The sequence below is a fragment of the Epinephelus moara genome, chromosome 10 (assembly GCF_006386435.1).
Source record: "Epinephelus moara isolate mb chromosome 10, YSFRI_EMoa_1.0, whole genome shotgun sequence".
NCBI classification, from domain to species: Eukaryota; Metazoa; Chordata; class Actinopteri; order Perciformes; family Serranidae; genus Epinephelus; species Epinephelus moara.
The window spans coordinates 26214362-26232224 of record NC_065515.1 but is presented as its reverse complement, the minus strand read 5'-3'; the positions used below and the strand labels follow the sequence as shown (position 1 = coordinate 26232224).

Sequence of the window (17863 nt, the reverse complement as noted above, 5' to 3'; positions counted from 1 at the left end):
GGTTCTTTAATGTAATATATATGTTCCATGACACAAAGGCTACACACGGTACTTATTTGGAGGCTAAATTCATGGTAGGTTGGGGCTTTAAAAAATTAATGTCATGATAAATGATAAAAAGTTATTACCAGCTGTAGGCCTAATTAATCCATAACAACAATAATTCATGTTGTAGAACAATGGTTATGTGTGTGGCTCGCCACTACTGAGGGAAAATACTTCAAAGGCTGACATGCTGTGTATTGTGAACAAAGACTACAAGACAAATCTCATTGTGCTGCCACATGATTGAAGGAAGATCAATGCTAACTTTATCATGATGATCCATGAGTGTGTTGCCATGCAACCATGTGATCTGTGTAAGCAGAAGGAGAATCTGAGAGTGTGTTTGACCATATGTGTTTGTTGTGTAAGTGTGCATGTGCGTGTGTGTGTGTGTGTGTGTGTGTATGTATGCGTGTGTGGGAGGTGAAGGTCCTTCATCAAGCGAGACCCCCATCTGGTCTCCTCTTCACACTCCCACACACCACTCAGTGAGATGACAGCAGCCTCGCACATAGGACATGATACAAGCACACTGTGCTGCCACACACTCACACACACACTTCCACACACACTTTCATAGACACATGTATACATGGAGATCATGCCTATGCTTACATGCAGATTTTTATGTACATGCAAATGCAAATAATGAAATAATGCTACAGTCACTGAGGGTTGGTACGGCACTTAAAGGCACTCCAGTCTGATGTAGTCACTCTAAAAGTGAATTACCACACAACCCCAGCACAAGCAGCTGTGGCAATGTGTACGTTGCATGTAATGAATAATAATACTCCTTATAACCCTCCCATCTCTCCAGACACGATTTCTCAAGGCCGACCGGTCATTACTATTTATTGTCTTTGAGGTCAAGATAACTATGTAGGTATGCACTGTATAATAGAATAAGCCTTGATGTGAATATCATATGACAACAAGGTTAAAAACAATATGCAAATGAGCATCAGAGTCATAGCATTTAGGGAAGAATCTTCCACCTAAATCTTCCTGGGCATCAAATTTTTGTTCCTACGTCCACTTAATCTGTTCTGGAAGGATAGAAGTTGAATGTTCATCTTCCAGAACAATTTAACACGATGATTCACGGTCTTCCGGATCTGTCGTGCTACCTGAAATAACTCCGATATACTCATTTTAACTATTGTGGCCTGCCCTGTTCATTACCTCTCTATTCGTACTTCTAATTATTGTTAAGTATATGAGTTTGATAGGTGGCTATTAAGTGGTTTTCTGAAATAATTAACCCTCATAGGACTTTTGTCCTTGTGACTTCCCAGACACCCATTTTGAATATTATCTCTCTATTAAATAGACATTAGTGGTCATCAGCGTTATAGATATAGCTTAGAACAGTGGTTCCCAACTGGATTTCTCCTTAGTCATTAGTTCTCCTTAGTCAAGGTTCACACAGTTTAACACATTCAGCGTCATACTTGTGTTTGGCCATGTCTTTGGGCTAGTTTGCTGTCTCTGTTAAGTAGCTGTCCATTGGTTGCACCCTCTGCAGCAGGAGACAGCACCTCAAATTAACGCTGTGTGTTGGAAATTCATTGCACTTGAAAATAAAGTTGCAAGTCACCTGCGGTTCATTCAGAATGGTGCCGCAACCACTTTTGGACCACAACCCACCAGTTGGAAACCTGTGGCTGTGGTTAGCATGTGGTTATGTTTAGGCACAAACACCACTTAGTTTTGGTTAGGAAAAGAGCATGTTTTTGCTAAAAACACCCACGTTTGGTGGCACAAAGCCGCTGGAAACGCAATGATGGGTCACTACAAAAAACACTTCTGTGGGCACAAATGCTGCAAGAAATGCAGTGATGACTTGCTAATATTTTAGTTTTGGCAACAGTATATTATCATTTGAGAATAATGCCATGAATAATAAAAAAGCACTGTATAGCTATACAAACAAAAACAAACCCAGCAACGGATTTGAATAGCGATGACTTCTGACAGAGTGACAGCAAGTGAAGTGCTCTTGCCTTGTCTACATGAGCCGGTGGAGTCATCTGTCTCAATAACCATGTTCAGTATTTCACAGATATGATGAGACAGGAGCTGTGTGTACTATATGTATTTGATTGGGTCTGTGTGCATGCTCACCACAGTGTGAATAAAAGTGGGCGGTTGGGAGGTTTGTGTCAAACAAGATGTAATAGTTTTAGATGTCTGTGTAATGTAAATGAGGGAGCAGCGCTCAGCTAAGGGAGGTGCAACATTTCAATGTAAATTAGAAATGTGAGAATCATTGCATATCTCCAGTTTGTTCTCTCCTCCTCCTCTGTTCCACCAAGACTGGCTCATTCCCACGGACCCGTCCCCTGGTTATTATCTCCCATCTTATTTGAAACATCTGTCTCAATAATCCTGTGTTATTTCACAGACATGCTGAGACAAGTGACTGCGAGGAGGGTGACAGGAGGTTAATGTAAATGAGGAATGGTCAAATCGTATCTCGGGTTGGTTCTCTCCTTTCCCTCCTGCCAACATTTCTGCAGATGGCAATCCGTTATTATTACTATTCATCCTGGGGATTTATCATAATTAGCTGAGCTCAGATCCCAATCATTTGGCTGAAAGAATCAGCACATTTTGTGATGGCACAGGATTATGTCTTCCACACTTTGCTGATTTTAGCAGTAATATGTGTTTATCTTTATTTTTTTTTTGTTTGAGCATTAAACGCCTGAGTCAGCTTTTGCATGTGTTCATGAAAATGTGCGCCAATCTTGCTGCATACATGCATTTGAGTTTGGTCATTTGATGTGTCTGTGTGCGTCTGCTCAACTACAGAATGTGAATCTGTGGACAGCCCTGTTGCCAGAGGAAAATATTGGCATTGTACATTTCTGCAAACCTCAGATATGTTACAATTGTGCACTACACATGTATTATATCAATGTGTCTAAAGTGACGTAGCTGTGATTACATGTATATGAGCTGACTTTGTTATCAGGGAGTGGAGGGTATGGTTGATGGCGTGACACCTGGCAGAGACAGCTATCAAATGTCAGCCTCGACCAGGGGTTGTCCCTCGTCACCAGTTCTGTTTGTGATATTTAGAGACAGGAGCTCAAGGCGCAGATGGGGAGAGGAAAATGTCCTGTTTTGGGACCTAGGAATTGCATCACTGCTCTGAGCAGATGATGCGGTTCTGTTTACTTTATCACACTGTGACCTCCAGCATGCACTGGGGCTGTTTGCAGCCCAGTGTGAAGCAGTCAGGATAAGAGTCAGTACCTCCAAGTCTTAGGCCGTGGCTCTCTGCTGGAAAATGGTGGATTGGCCCCTTTGGGTTGGAAGAGAGTTACTGCCCCAAGCAAAGAAGTTCACAAGTGAGGGTAAAATGGAGCGTGAGATGGGCAGGCGGTTTGGCGTGGCATCTGCAGTGATGGGCGCATTGCACCAAACTGTTGTGGTGAAAAGGGAGCTGAGCCTGAAAGCAAAGTTCTCAGTTTACTGGTCCATCTACATTCAGACCCTCGCCTATGGTCATGAGCTTTGTGTTGTCATCAAAAGAATGAGGTCGTGGATACAAGCGGCCAAAATGAGTTATCTCTGTCAGGTGGCTGGGCTCAGCCTTAGAGATAGGGTAAGGAGCTCGGACATCAAGAGGGAGCTCCAAGTAGGACTGTTGCTCCTTTGCCTCAAAGAAGGCCAGTTGAGGTGGTTCGAGCATCTAGTCAGGATGCCTCCTGGGCGCCTCTGTTAGTGGTTTTCGGGAACATTCAACAGATAGGAGGCCCTGGGTCAGACCCAGAGCACACTGGACAGATTTTATATCTCATCTGGCCTCAGAATATCTCGGGATCCCACAGGAGGAACTGGAAAGTGTTGCTGGGGAGAGGCGACTGGATTACCTTGCTCAGCCCGCTAGCCCTGCGACCCCGCTCAGGATAAGCAGATGAAAATTGATAAATGGAAGGAAAGGGAAAGGCAGAGGGGCCCCAGAACAGAGCCATACAGCCAAATATAATACTGCGAATGGAAATAAAGTTTTCTTTGACTAAAGTCTTCCTGACTGAACCTGGTATTTTCAGCCAACCATTAACTTTTCCTTACCATAAAAAAGTTTTTTTTTTGCCTAAACGTTACCAAACGTTAGCCACAGCATCGTTCAAATGTTAAGAAATGTAAAGTTTCAACACATCCACGACATAATAACGCCCAATATTCCATATAGGTGGTTTACAGAAACGTAAGATGCCAACATTTATCCTGACAGTTTGGTTGTTGTGGATGTCTGCTCACTCGGTGTGAAACAGTGTGTGTGGCTGTGTTTAATTCCATATTTCCCGATACAGTGAATGTGTGCCACGCATTCTTGCGGTCTCCACAGTCATTGATCATGTCTGCCTCCATTCCCTCGGCAGAGCCAGTCCAAAACACAACACATGAATAATTAAACAGCCAGTTAAAAAGACGAATGAGTTAAATAAACCTGCCCTCCGCCGTTAGAGCAAGCACAAACAAATGCCCATACACACTTGCACATACACACACACTCAATAGGTCACTGGATGTGGGTTTTCCTCAGACAGTGAATGAATAGCTGCCTGGTTTTCATTTCCATTGGGGCTTTTTCTGTGCAGGTAAGAGTTGTGAATGACTGATTACTGTTGGATTGGAATGCACTCCAAGTTGGCCTGATTAAACAAGCACAACAGACTCTGAAAACAAATGCACATCTTCATAGACAAAAATGAGGAAGAGAAATGATGATGGCCTGAGTGTTGTATTCTTGTGTGTGTTTTCTTCACTTTGCTTAAATTAGAGTAAATGTTTAAGAGTGTTTATGAGGGTTTATTTCTCCACCAGTGACTGAGTGTGTTTTTTAAAATGCTGTCTTGTGCTATGAAATTTGTATTTTTATATAGAAGAAACGAATAGATGACATTGTCACGCTAATAATAATACAACAAGCCAGCTAAATCTAATGTTTATGTGTGCGTGGTTTGTGTCCCCCCAGCCCTGCTTACGTGTCGACCTGATGAGTTCCAGTGTGGTGATGGATCCTGTATCCACGGCACCAAACAGTGTAATAAAGTTCACGACTGTCCGGACTACAGTGATGAAGCTGGCTGTGTCAACGGTAAGTGACTGATGAGAGTACGAGATGTTCAAAGTGAAACTCACACCTGTGTAATATTCATTTTCACATACGCACTTGGCGCAGGTAGCCGTATGGTAGTTTTTCATCTGAGTGTTGTGGCAAGATTCATATTCCATATTCTACAGCTAAGAAAAGTGGTAATGCAATCCTTACAAGTGTAATTTCTGTTCGCAAGGCATCATCTCAGTGCGTTTTTTTACTCCTTTTGTCATACTTGATTCACCCTGAAAATCCATCCAATTACAACTTTAATGCCACTAAGAAGATTCACAGGGGATACAGTAGAAAGAAGCACAGATGGCTGCAGTTGGCTGCACTAGTTGAATCTGCCCCATGAGAAACTGTTTAAAGAAGTAAGATATGCACTGCTAAAGCAACATGGCATCAAGGAATGGGAGTGTAAGAGGCCACGGTGTCGAAGTGTTTTAAGATGCTCGGTATGTTTGTGCCTTAAATCTCATTGAAGGTATTCAAGAAGTGTTCACAGTGAAATGTGACTGTGGAAAGAGAGGGGAATTATTCCATTTGCAAACAACAGTGATACAGATATATTTTACTACATAGGGCAACACATCACCTTATGTTTATATATTGTGGCACAGAGAAAAGCTCAAGGTCATCTTTACGCAATGTGCCCAGCTGTGAACTTTATGTTGAAGCCAGTGTTTTGAAGTGCACCTGTGAACCTGAAATTGATTTTTTACTCCTCATAGTTTTCAAAAAAGGGCACGGTAGAGAACATGTGTGCATGCCTCTGTGGATGCATTTTATTTTTTATTTTAGTTATTTATGTACTTTTCTCTTATTCTTTTTTCATTTTGGGGGTGGTGGGGGGTGGAGGTGGCGTCCTGTATTGTACATATATATGTGTGTGTGTGTGTGTGTCTCATAAATGTAGTGGAATCATTGTTACAAACCATGGTTAAACTTGCAATGTGTAGGAGGGGAGTCTTTTGGCAGAAAGGGAATATATTCATAATTACGTTTTCATTAGTGTTTAATTACCTGAAACTAGGAATTGTTGGGTTTTCATTAGCATAAAATGAGCCCTTCATATCTACATAGGGGGCAGGTCCTTCTCCTTGGAGCCAAGGCCTGTGGGAACTGTGCTGGGCTTTCGGCCAATTTTTATAGTGGCCAAATAGTGGTACTGCAATTTCCAGGGTCTGTCACATGATGCCATTGGGCCCAAAAGACTTTTTTCCCATAGACATCAGGAAACAGACACCTATAAATCAGTGGATACATTTTTTTTTGAGCATCACAACCAAGATTTAATCAATTCAGTCCAATAGCATTTAGAAAGTCAACAAGAGCCACAAGAATAAATTATTTTATCCCCACTCAAGTTAGTGGAGCCAGTAGAAGTTGGCTGCTTTGTTGCTCTCAGCTGCTTAGCTATGCTCGATGGCCCTAAGTCTCTAGTGCACCTGCTCTATAGGCCCAATGATGCAGAAGCAGCACTGATCATCTGGTGCATTTCATACAGCGGACATAGAGCGATTTTGGCTTCATGCGCCACTGAGCAACTTTCATAGAAATGAATTGAGCCCGGCTGCCAATGCTGTATCCAGATCTTTTAATACATCCATGGTGGAGCCCACCATGTTGCACCGCCATGTCTCTACTGAACCCAGAACCTGAAGGCAACCAAAGTTTCTCTACAGTTTTGCAAAGAGAGCAGTGAGCAGAAGGGCATTCAGTTGGTTGCAATCCACAACCTCACTGCTAGATGCCACTACATCTGACATACTGGACCCTTAAATAAAATAAAATCTTATCTATGGAAATCTCTGACATATCTTAATATTGCTCTCAATAAGCTCCACCGGCTATCTATTATCAAAATGGTATAGTAGATAGCTATAACTAATCACTTTAGCTCCTACTGTGAGCAAGAACAATCAACTTCCTGGCTGACTATCTGCATAAACTACAACAGAATTTCACAGTATTGTTTGCAAAAGCATCATAGTTACAATACTGTATCTGCCAACCTACTTTTATATACAAAAGAATAAGAAAATGTTTTCTCTCTGGAACTTGCTGTGCTACCAGTCATGATATGTTAGCAGTTTGCATTTTGGTGGGATTGGGTTTTTGTTGTAGATTTGGTTCAGCTGTTCAGGATTTGTTTAAAACACCTGCTAACGTCCCTGAACCTTGTGTGTGTCTTGCTGAAATGGATGTAGTTCAGTAAGTAAGAACCTGATCTCGAACTTTGTTGTCTCCACCACAGTCACAAAGTGCGACGGGCCAAGAAAGTTCCGCTGTAAGAACGGGGAGTGTATTGACAGCAGCAAGGTGTGTGACAATGTGAAAGACTGCAAGGACTGGTCAGATGAACCCATGAAGGAGTGCGGTAAGATAATTAGTCTCTGCTTCTCTTCACACACCTACATACCCACATACTCATTAGCTCTTTCACCACCTCAGGCATACATGCATGCACGTACATGCTGGTGTAATAGCACCGATGCACACGCTCATACCCAGGCATCATCAACTGCCTCTAATGTGGGTGGTCACTCATCTAAGTAAAAGGAGCTTCATTTGATCAAGGCAGGGTAAATCAGGACATTTCTCAACTGCCTTGTTATGATCAAAGAGCCAAGCGACTCTGCCCTCTAGTGCGATCTTAGCCAGGAAAACGTGACCGGACTACATTAGCCATAAGGAACCACACAGATTATCCACACACCATAGATAATTACCACTTAGCGAGCTTCTGTCACGGATCTTACATCACAAGCAGTGCAATCCAGCTCCAAACAGAGTGAGGCAGTTCAGAAAAACATACCTGTTAATCGAAATCCATCAAGTAAATATAGCTTGTAACTTTTAACTGTTACACAAGTACAAGCCGAAGTCTCTTAGATTACTCAAGGGAACTGCACTTCACTCACAGTCCTGCTCTGAAGTAGAGTGATCTCAAGCCAGGCATCTGGGTATCAAATTATATGTGAGAGTGCTGCCCTTTCAGCGAGCTCTGATCTCGAGGCAGATGGATATACACTGTAATGAGATTGCCCTGTAACCATAACATTAATGTTAAACATGATGTTAAGTATGTCACAAGGCAGACTCGCACCTCCTCTTTGTTGTAGCTATATCTGGCAATACCATTTTCTGCAACAGTGAGAATGTGATAGTTCCAAGGCCATGACAAAGCAATGCAAAATGACTCAAAATGAAGTTATATTTATGTTAAGTGTGACTCACTATAAGGCAGTGTGTGTATCCTTGAGGTCTAACAAATGTTTTGAATGGAATTCCTAACTCATAAAACATTTGCAATCTTGTATTTTTTTACAGTCATGTTTACTTGGCTCTACTGTCTTGCATTTGTTGTAGGGCTGGGTAATAACTAGATATATTGATATTGTGATATGAAACTAGATATTGTCTTAGATTTTGGATGTTATAATACTGTAAGAGTCATCTTTTCCTGGTGTGAACGGCTAGTACAGTACAGTGATGTGATTTGAGCTTAACAGACTGTTTTAGTTGTCCCATTATTTGCCTTCACCCACTTAGTCATTACATCCACATTACTGATGAAAATCAAAAATCTCAGTGTGTAAATATTTTGTGATAGCACCAATCGTCAATGCACAGTTTTGCTGCAATATCAGTAACGAGGTATTTGGTCAAAAATATTGTGAAATTTGATTTTTTTTCCATAAGGCTGTGCCCCCTTTCAGTAGTTACAACTGCCACCTGTCAGTCAGTGGAACAGTGTGAAAACAAAGGCAGGATATGAAAAACATTCGTGCAACACACTCTCACTCCCAACTCATCAAATACAGACACTTTGTGATCACCCTATACGTTGAAATATGATGCGCTAGGTACCCTCCTGCGTCAGTGTTGGACTCCCAGGTACATTTCAATTTACACTTGTTGCATCCATTGTTTCTTTTCAAAATAAATGTCCGTTTTCACAGGTAATGTACAGTTTTTGCTCATTAAATGCATAGTCTTTTTCAAAATAAACTTACAATGTAGGTTAAAAAACTTTATTTCTAGGTTTACCTCCTTAAGCTTAGGCAACAAAGGTACATAGCAGGTTGAGAAAAAAACATTATGTTTTGGCTTAAAATATGTACAGTTGTTACTAACGTAATGTGACGATAAGCGATATACTGTGTGTCACCAGCATAGTATGCTACATGCACTAGCACACAAGGTTGTTATTAAAATAACTCCACTGACTTTCGGTTTCACACAGGACACAAACAGCAGGCTCACTGGTGAAAGTCCGGAGTTTGTTTGATCCATCCACCTCCACTCCCACCCGCCCTGTGTGAACCTTTTTGCTCTTTATACTACAGTAGTTTCTCAGAGCGTCAAAAACTGACGCTTTTCATTTCACATGGCAGCTAAGGGTGCCTCTGTGATTCAGTGTCTGACACCAGAGCCACTGACCTAGCGTCAGTATTTGACGAGTTGGGATGAGACCGGCTTGGTTTGTGTGCATGATACAAACAAAACAAGGATCCACTCATAAAAAACACTTTGCTAGTGCTCAAAAACTCTTCAGGGTTCCTTTGAAATCAAGTCACACTGTATGGCCAAAAGTATATGAACAATTGTTTAACATCTCATCCCGAAACCATGTGTATTGATATGCTCTTATAACAGCCTCCCACTCCTCTGGGAAGGCTTGCCACAAGACTTTGTGTGCAGCAGGGATTTGGTGCCATTCATCCACAATTGTATGAGTGAGGCCACTGATGTTGGGTGACAAGGCTTGGCTCACAGGCGGCGTTCAAGCACAAGTGTTGGATGGAACTAAGGTCAGGGCTCTGTGCAGGCCTGTCAAGTTTTCCACATGGACCTTGCCTGTCATGTTGAAAAAGGAAAGAAGCTCTCCCCTACCGCCAAGATAAGTTTGGAATTGCTGAAGATTTCATTTATGCTGTACTAAGAATTCTTTTAAAGGGAAATTTCACAGATTCTATATATCAACATTAGTTAGCCATCAGGAGTAGCACTGAGGCTATGACAAAAAAGTAGTATTTTCAAATTCTGAGGAAGGTCACCAGGGTTAGTAGTCCTGCTTGAAAATAAGTTGTTACATGTGTCGACAGTGTCCACATACTTTTGGCCTTTAGTGTATTCTGTAGTTGCTAGGATGAAATGAATAAGTTGAAACTGGTTTTCATGTTTTTACTTTATTTTACTGTAATACTATGTTGATACAGAGGTGATTTGTTATCTGATAGAATACATGGACTAGACTGTAAATTGTCCCAACTTTAGTCAAGTGTCTCTCAAAGTCTTTACTTCCTTCCATCTCTTTCTGTCAGTCTCTCTCCATTTCTGTTCTTGCTGTCTCTGTATCTCTCTCTCTCTCCGTCTCACTGTCTCACAGCAGAACCTGTAGCCTCGCAGCTTAAATCTTTAATGTAAACCGGTAATGAAGTACCAGCTTTAGCTTTCTGCAGCGATCTCTCTCTGCTCCCTGGAGGGCAGTTGAAAGACAGAGGAATAAATGGAGGTGCAGAAACGGATACAAAAAGGAAGGGACATAAAGGAAGCATAACTGAGAGGGAGTCCAATCTGTTCTGCTGCTCTAAAGTACTAAAAAAAACTAACCTGCTACACGTGGCCAAGCTCCCTGTTGGAGAATGGATTAATTCCAGGTGCATTTGGCTGAGATTGTGGCTATAGGCCATGAACACACACACAAGCAGGCCCATGAATATACTGTATACACTCACACACACCCTGGGTCTCTCCTTTTCTCCTCCTTTTATGCTTGATGTCTTTAACAATGGAAAGTTGATGTGCTCACAGCCACACTTGACAGGACTAACTTTTCCTAACTGGCAGCATGATTAAAACTATTCACACGCACAAACGTTATGTGTTTTGTCTTTCTGTGCAACTTTTTCTTTGTGTTATATCCAGGCTGGATTGTTCTGTCCAATAGCCTGCTGGAGTTATTTCATCATCATTCAACTCCTCTCTACTTCCCTCCCTTCTGGTGCCTGTCCTATCTTCTGTCCCTCCATCCACTGTCCCTCTCTCTACAGGCCTGAATGAGTGTGCAGACAGCAATGGCGGCTGCTCCCACATCTGCAGGGACCGCAGAATTGGTTATGAGTGTGACTGTCCGTCTGGGTACAAACTCCTGGACAAAAAGACTTGTGGAGGTAAAGAAATCAGAAGTTATGTGACAAAACTATCGCCCTAATGCAGAAGACCGTGACTAATATACAATCACACCTTGTCTGGACCTCGGCTGGTGCAGTCTATAGAGCCATTTTTTTCTGCCCTCCTCATGTTTCATCATGCTTTATGTAGCTTTGTTAGAGACCATGGGAGCGCCATGAGTTTCACAAGGTTTCTAACCCAACTGTTTAGACCATATACTGGTAAAAGGAACAACTTGACGTATAGTATTGGGAAATGTGCTTCTTTTTCATTAACAATTAAGTAATGTGCAGGTATTCAATTTGCGTTTAATAAAAAAGGAAGCCTGGGACGTAACCTCAAGTAATGGTAAACTGCTGCAAGAACAACTTCTTTCAACCACTCCAAAGCAGACATATCTTCATTTTGTATCTTCTTTTTTGTAATACACATAAGGGCAAATTCAAACAAGAACAACTCGGCTTTTGCATGCACAAATAAGACAAAAAGAAACTGTAATTTTTAAAGCACTCGCAAAGTGTCCACCCCTACTGCACTGCCAAGCAAATAGCGTCTTGGTGTTCCTGTGCCATTTGCATGTATTTAAATTAGGTAATGTGCATACGTTTGGTGCCCAATTGGCCCCTTCCTATGCAAACGAGATGGTTCAATTCACAAAGATCAAAGTTATTGTACGAGCATCTTCACAATGATGGTGTTAACTGAAGCACATTTATAAGGAGTGTCATGCTCACACTGTCCCCGCTGCCTAAACTTTGGAAGAAGGCCTCTCTATACCTGTGGTGTCTGAGGCTCAGGAGGACGTCCACTAATCAGGAGATCAGTGGTTCGATCCCCGGCTCCTCTAGTCCGCATGTCAAAGTATCCTTGGGCACCAAATTGCTCCTGATGGCTGTTCCATCAGTGTGTAAGTGCACTTAAGCTGAGTAACAGGTGGCACCTTGTATGGTAGCCTCGCCCACTAGTGTGTGAATGTGACATGTAGTGGAAAAGTGCAAGTCCATTACCATTACCACCTTATTGGTAAGGAAAGTTTTATTTATTTTTTCTTTACCATTGTTCTGCCTGTGTTTTTGGCACAAAGGCAACTTTTATGCGTTGCCATATGGATAATTTAAGTCAAATGCAAAAAAAAAAACCAAAGGCAAATAGTGGTTGGAAGTGATGTGCAATTCCAGGTGCTATCAGCAGCTGCGATCTACTTTGCAAATTTGCCCCACAGAATTTGAAATATAATGATTTGGGAGAGGTTATGAGTTGAATACTGTGACCAACAACCACTGGATGTAGTTGTAATGTAGTGTGGTTGTCAGGCCCTTTAGTAAATATGAAGATAAGACCCTTTATTTAACTTCTTGTGGCTCCATGATCCATGATGGTAATGTTATTTTCATATCCATGTTGCATAGTGCTGCGTGTGAGATGAATGCACAGTGATAAAGAAAAAAAAAGCTTGTAACCCTCTGAAATCACAATGCCAGCTTTAGCATTCCCTCTCTTAAACAAGTGAAATTAACCAGATACAACGCATAGAAAGAACAGCTTTAAAGTTGCTTGACAGTGATTTGTTTTACTTTGTACAAAGCCAGGGAGGCAGTTTCCCCCTGCCTCACGTCTTGGTGCTAAGCCTGACTAAACACATCCCAAATCCTGATCTCAGTGAGATCAAATTGGTATTGATCTTCTCATCAGGCCGCGGTTTGCTAGCAAACAAACATTTCCCAAATTGTTGGACTGTTGCTTTAAAGTTTTATTTGGTTTAACTGTTCAAATGTGCCACTGCTGTCTGTTCTCATAAACAAACCAGCAAGGACAATATATCTGTGCAGTTACTGGCGGAATATTCTGTGGACACAACATTTATATAAAGAAGAATTTAATACAGCAAAGCAGATGAAACATTTTCAGCCACCAGATCCTCTCTCTGATGAAATATATGGAATCATTTTTAAATATTTGCTAAAAATAACTTCAGATACACTTAAAAGCAATGATAGTCTTAGTACTGATCTATGCAAATGGAATTTAACTGGGTTTCTGGCAATTAAATTATTACTTAACAAGTAACAAGCATGCATATTTTTCAAACCAAGATCTAATCCTGTCTGTTGACGCTCTCGGCCAGATAGATAAAAATCCTAGAAACCCCATTTGAAGAATCAGTCTTCAATTGAAGTGAACATTCTTTGAAAATGATTGTTAACACAGCAGATACAGAAAATGTACTCTTCTTATTTCTCACTCTTCAGATGAACATGACTTTGTGTTTGTCTCTATAATGTTGTTTTGATCTGCATGTCTTTGTGCAATATTTCTCTCCACAGACATAGACGAATGTGAGAACCCAGATGCCTGCAGTCAGATCTGCATCAACTACAAAGGAGATTATAAGTGCGAATGCTACGAAGGCTACGAGATGGACCCTGCCTCCAAGACCTGCAAGGCCGTGGGTGAGCCATTTATCACACACACACAGACACACACACACATGCATGCTCACACCCATTTGTTCAGGTAAAGACACACACCGTCATAGATGGATGTTCGCACAAAAAATACAGACATGGGCACACATGTACTCAAAAGGAATCACACGTCGAGACCGGCTCTTATATATACACCAATTACTCTCCCATTCCAGCACCCCTAGCTACCGAGGCGCATCCCACACTATTCTCACACTGTGGGATTCTGTGAAACGAGAGGCTCGCTTTGTATGCAGGCCTTGCGCGGCAATCTGTGCAAAGATAAATATTTGCCACCTTTTTCTGCAGTCCTCACTAATGAAAAGTTTGCAGCCAGCTGCCTCTGCTCTCCCTCGAGTGTCAAGGAAAAGGATGTTGTGTGGGGAGGGGGCCTGCCCACTCACCATAGGACACAAGCAGGGTCTGTACCCCTCGTTGGCCTGGGTAAACACTCAGTGCAGTGGTGTGAATGAAAATAAAATCTTGTCCTCAAAGCTGCACCGGGCAAGGTTGTTACTGGGAAATGGTCTGCCTAAATCCGAAAGTGAAGATGCAACTGTAGCTTTTTAGCTGCACCTAAGGACGCCTTTTGAAAAAGCTCCCCTGTGAATTCTGGGTGTTTTTAATCAGTCCCGCCATTCTCAGAGTGTTACAGCTGCCTTTTCCGATAACAACGCTGTCTGTCAACAACCATTTAAAGAACTGCAGATAACGTTTACAGCTACCACTGACAAATTAGAGCTTCTGATGGGTAGTGATGTTACGATAAAGGCTGATATATATTTTACAGCAGTGCTGAAAGCAGGATTTCAAAACTGTACATTGTTTCCAATTAAAAGAATAGAGGGATATCTGCAGACATAGAGAGGGCAGGAAACTATAATCAGTGCATCATCAGTGCTTTGGCTGCATTATAAATTCTGCAGGAGACATAAAATCTGTGTTAATGCCTCGCAAAAACCCCCTCACCTAAATTGGGAATGAAACCTTTAACCGATTGAGTTACGCAGCAAATTAACTTTTTTTTTTTGTGGGACAAGAGAGAGAAAATAGTGTTACTAGTGATTGCCGCCATCGGTCTTAGGTTGAGTCATTACAGGGTGAACTGGTCTGGTAATGAGAGAGCTTAAAGCAGAAAGCAGGCCCTCACTCTTAAGCTAAGTGGCATAAAAACCACCATTGATTGCTTCATGCCTCTGTGTGTGAATCTTTATTACTGTTAGGCAGCACAAACAGTCCTTGTCAGATGCCAAGACATTTATTAGAGGGGAGGATAGGCAAGCAGAGAAGGAGAAAAGATAAATGGATGGGATGGATGCATTGTATGAATATCTCAACGCACATTCGAGGTAATGCAGAGAGGCATCCGCACTGTTGATTGTGGCACATGTTATAGTGTGCCAAAGGACACGGCATCAAGAGGAAGAGGCAGGAAATGTGACGGGATTATTGTTTATGTTGAGGTTTATTTGTTCAGAGGCACAAATAGACATGGGACCGCAAATGCAGAGATGTTTGCTTCATGAAGCTGATGTAATGTGGACTTAATGAAGCCACATTTGCCTGTTAACTCGTTCCTCGATGCACATACTACATGTACGCCCGATCACACATGCCATCAGCACACATTCACACTTTGTGATTCTGGTCACACAAATGAACATGTAGTTATTCCAAGGAGTCACGTCGGCGTTCACACACAGATACTGGGCAGGAGTGTCACGTTCTGTGATGAGATGTGACACGTGCCAAGTGCCTATATCGTTTGCCGACACCGAAGTTCAGGCTGTTATTTGCGCCTCCGTCTCGAGGGCACACAGAAAAACACATCGTCATCCTCAAGTTACACGCAATGCTTTATTGTCCCGGCTTTTTCTACATGTGTTTGTTGCGGTTAGTGCAAGTTGAGCGTGCGCAGATAATAACCTCTGCTCTTCACGTTCTCCAGTGTACACAGAGTGCATTTCACTCTAATCCTAACGCATGGTTTCAGGCTCTGCAGATTAATTTCAGAGTAATAAGCAACTGCTACACTAGCAATGCTAATTAAAAGTAAAGTCCCAGATTGGAGCCATAAAGCGTTCCCTCTCCTAAGCTGGTATTTGTGAATGTGCGCGCGTGTTTGTATTAGTACATGGCAGCGTCCATTAAGTCCCCCCCGAAGAAAGCCTTGCTCTACACTAATTGCATTTGTTGCTTTTGTGTTTACACCTTCATGGGTGTGATGCCACTCACTGAGTCGTCGACTTGAGTTATTATTATTGTGTGTAAGAGGGAGAGAGAAGGAGTGGGGGAGTAAGTGTTTGTATGAGGAGGATGGATCCACACTGACTGCAGTTTCTTGACCAGTTTAGTCGTCAGTCATGAATTAGAGTGGATGCAAAATTGAATTTGACAGAGCCAAGAGCAAAAGCAGGGATGGAAATATGAATGCATACATTAGGGAAAATAACACCTGTCCTCTATTTCTCAATGCAGGCTGTTCTTTTGTGATGTTATCGCTCATTATTATCATTATTTTATGTCACAGCTGATCAGTCAACACATAGAGAATCGCCGCAGTACCATATCTAGAGGGAAAAGTTTTGTTTTCTTTTATAATTGTAAAAGTTGCTGAAAGAAAACAGTTTAATGATGCAACTAGAGCTTCAATAGCTCTGATAAAAACTAACTGATAATAGCATTTCTGCTTTGGTCCTGATAACAAGGACATGTGGACAAAACCAACTAGTGTTAATAATGTCTTTGCTGGATTCAGCCATATACAGGGTTGCTAAACAACCAAATAATAGCTGTGCTGCAGATATGAAGTGTCACATGGAACAATGAACACTCACTCACTGGCTCTGCTAACTACCCTCATTAGCATCAACTTTATAAAATGGAAAAATACAAAGAAAACTTTGCAACTTAAAGCCTAGTATATATTGTAGCATTTTCAATAAGTTAAGTCGCAGTGGTTTGGTGCACTGAAATATTTAAACGTAGCCAACATCCATATACAGACAATGCAGTTGCTTTTTAATGACAGTTACAAAACTGAGACCTTTTGAGGTAGTCAAGTAAACGTTTCTGACATCTACAGACAGTAGTACTGTAAGGATGAGGACAAGAAAGACGTGACAGCATGGAATACATTACAGGTACACACACAACCTGGTTGATGAAAGCAGGACACGCTGTCACAGCGACGCCGAGGAAATCTACAAACTGCCTGTGGACCGAAGTCTTGCTTTCTTTTCTTCTCTTGTTCCTTGTTCTCTCTCTCATCTACAGTGTACTGCGGGCTTAACCACAGTGCCAAGAGCAGTGTTTTTTTTTTTCTCCACACTTGACAGTTTGAGCACACACTTTTCAAAATGGGTTTAAAGCAGTGGTCAGATTTTCCCCATTGTCAAAAGATTTTGCCATGGGACTCGAGATGTTGTGGAACACTGTCAAACCTCATCTCAGAAGTTTTTGCTGCAGTTTTGGTCTTTTAATAGACAAGCACATAACATTTTATTCTGTCTGCGTCTAGGAACGTTGTTAATGTTAATCCAAAATACAAATTTGCATGTATTATTTCTCATCTATATCCATCTTGAGATGTATAATGGTCACAACTTTAAAATGTTGGTGCACAAATTATTAAAGGAAGGAAATGCAACAGTTTCTCGTGGAGACTGTGGCCGTCCACCACAGAAATAATGAAGGCTTATATAACTTGCTTTGTCATGAGGAAAGCTAGCAAGTGGGATGACTTTTTGACTTTTGACAGAAGGTTCATTCCTGCTCGCTGCTGCAGCATCTCTTCATCATTATATAGCATGTGTCTGTGTGTCTTAACGAGCATGGCGACCCAGACGTGTGTGTCTACCTCCAGACATAACATCATCCTAATAACCTCATCCACACCGCCATCGCCATCAAACGAGCTGCAGCTAAACTTCCCCATCATCCTGCAGAATTTCATATTTATTTCTAACCTTTCCGTCTGTCTTTATGTTTGCATCCACACTTTGCACCCACATCATAAACATCTGCTTTGGTGCAAATCAAATCAATGTTCCTG

The 17863-nt window shown here is 41.7% G+C and overlaps 1 protein-coding gene across 5 annotated transcripts in view; it reads left to right on the top strand.

Annotated features, from left to right (window-relative positions):
• The window catches only part of lrp8 (low density lipoprotein receptor-related protein 8, apolipoprotein e receptor), a 267040-nt gene that overhangs the window by 162509 nt on the left and 86668 nt on the right, over positions 1-17863 (top strand). For all 5 annotated transcript variants that reach the window (XM_050054743.1, XM_050054742.1, XM_050054740.1 and 2 more), the window contains exons 6-9: positions 5039-5161; positions 7422-7544; positions 11224-11343; positions 13669-13794. In XM_050054743.1, the coding sequence (XP_049910700.1) occupies positions 5039-5161; positions 7422-7544; positions 11224-11343; positions 13669-13794 (492 nt within the window). The remainder of the gene's footprint in view (positions 1-5038; positions 5162-7421; positions 7545-11223; positions 11344-13668; positions 13795-17863) is intronic.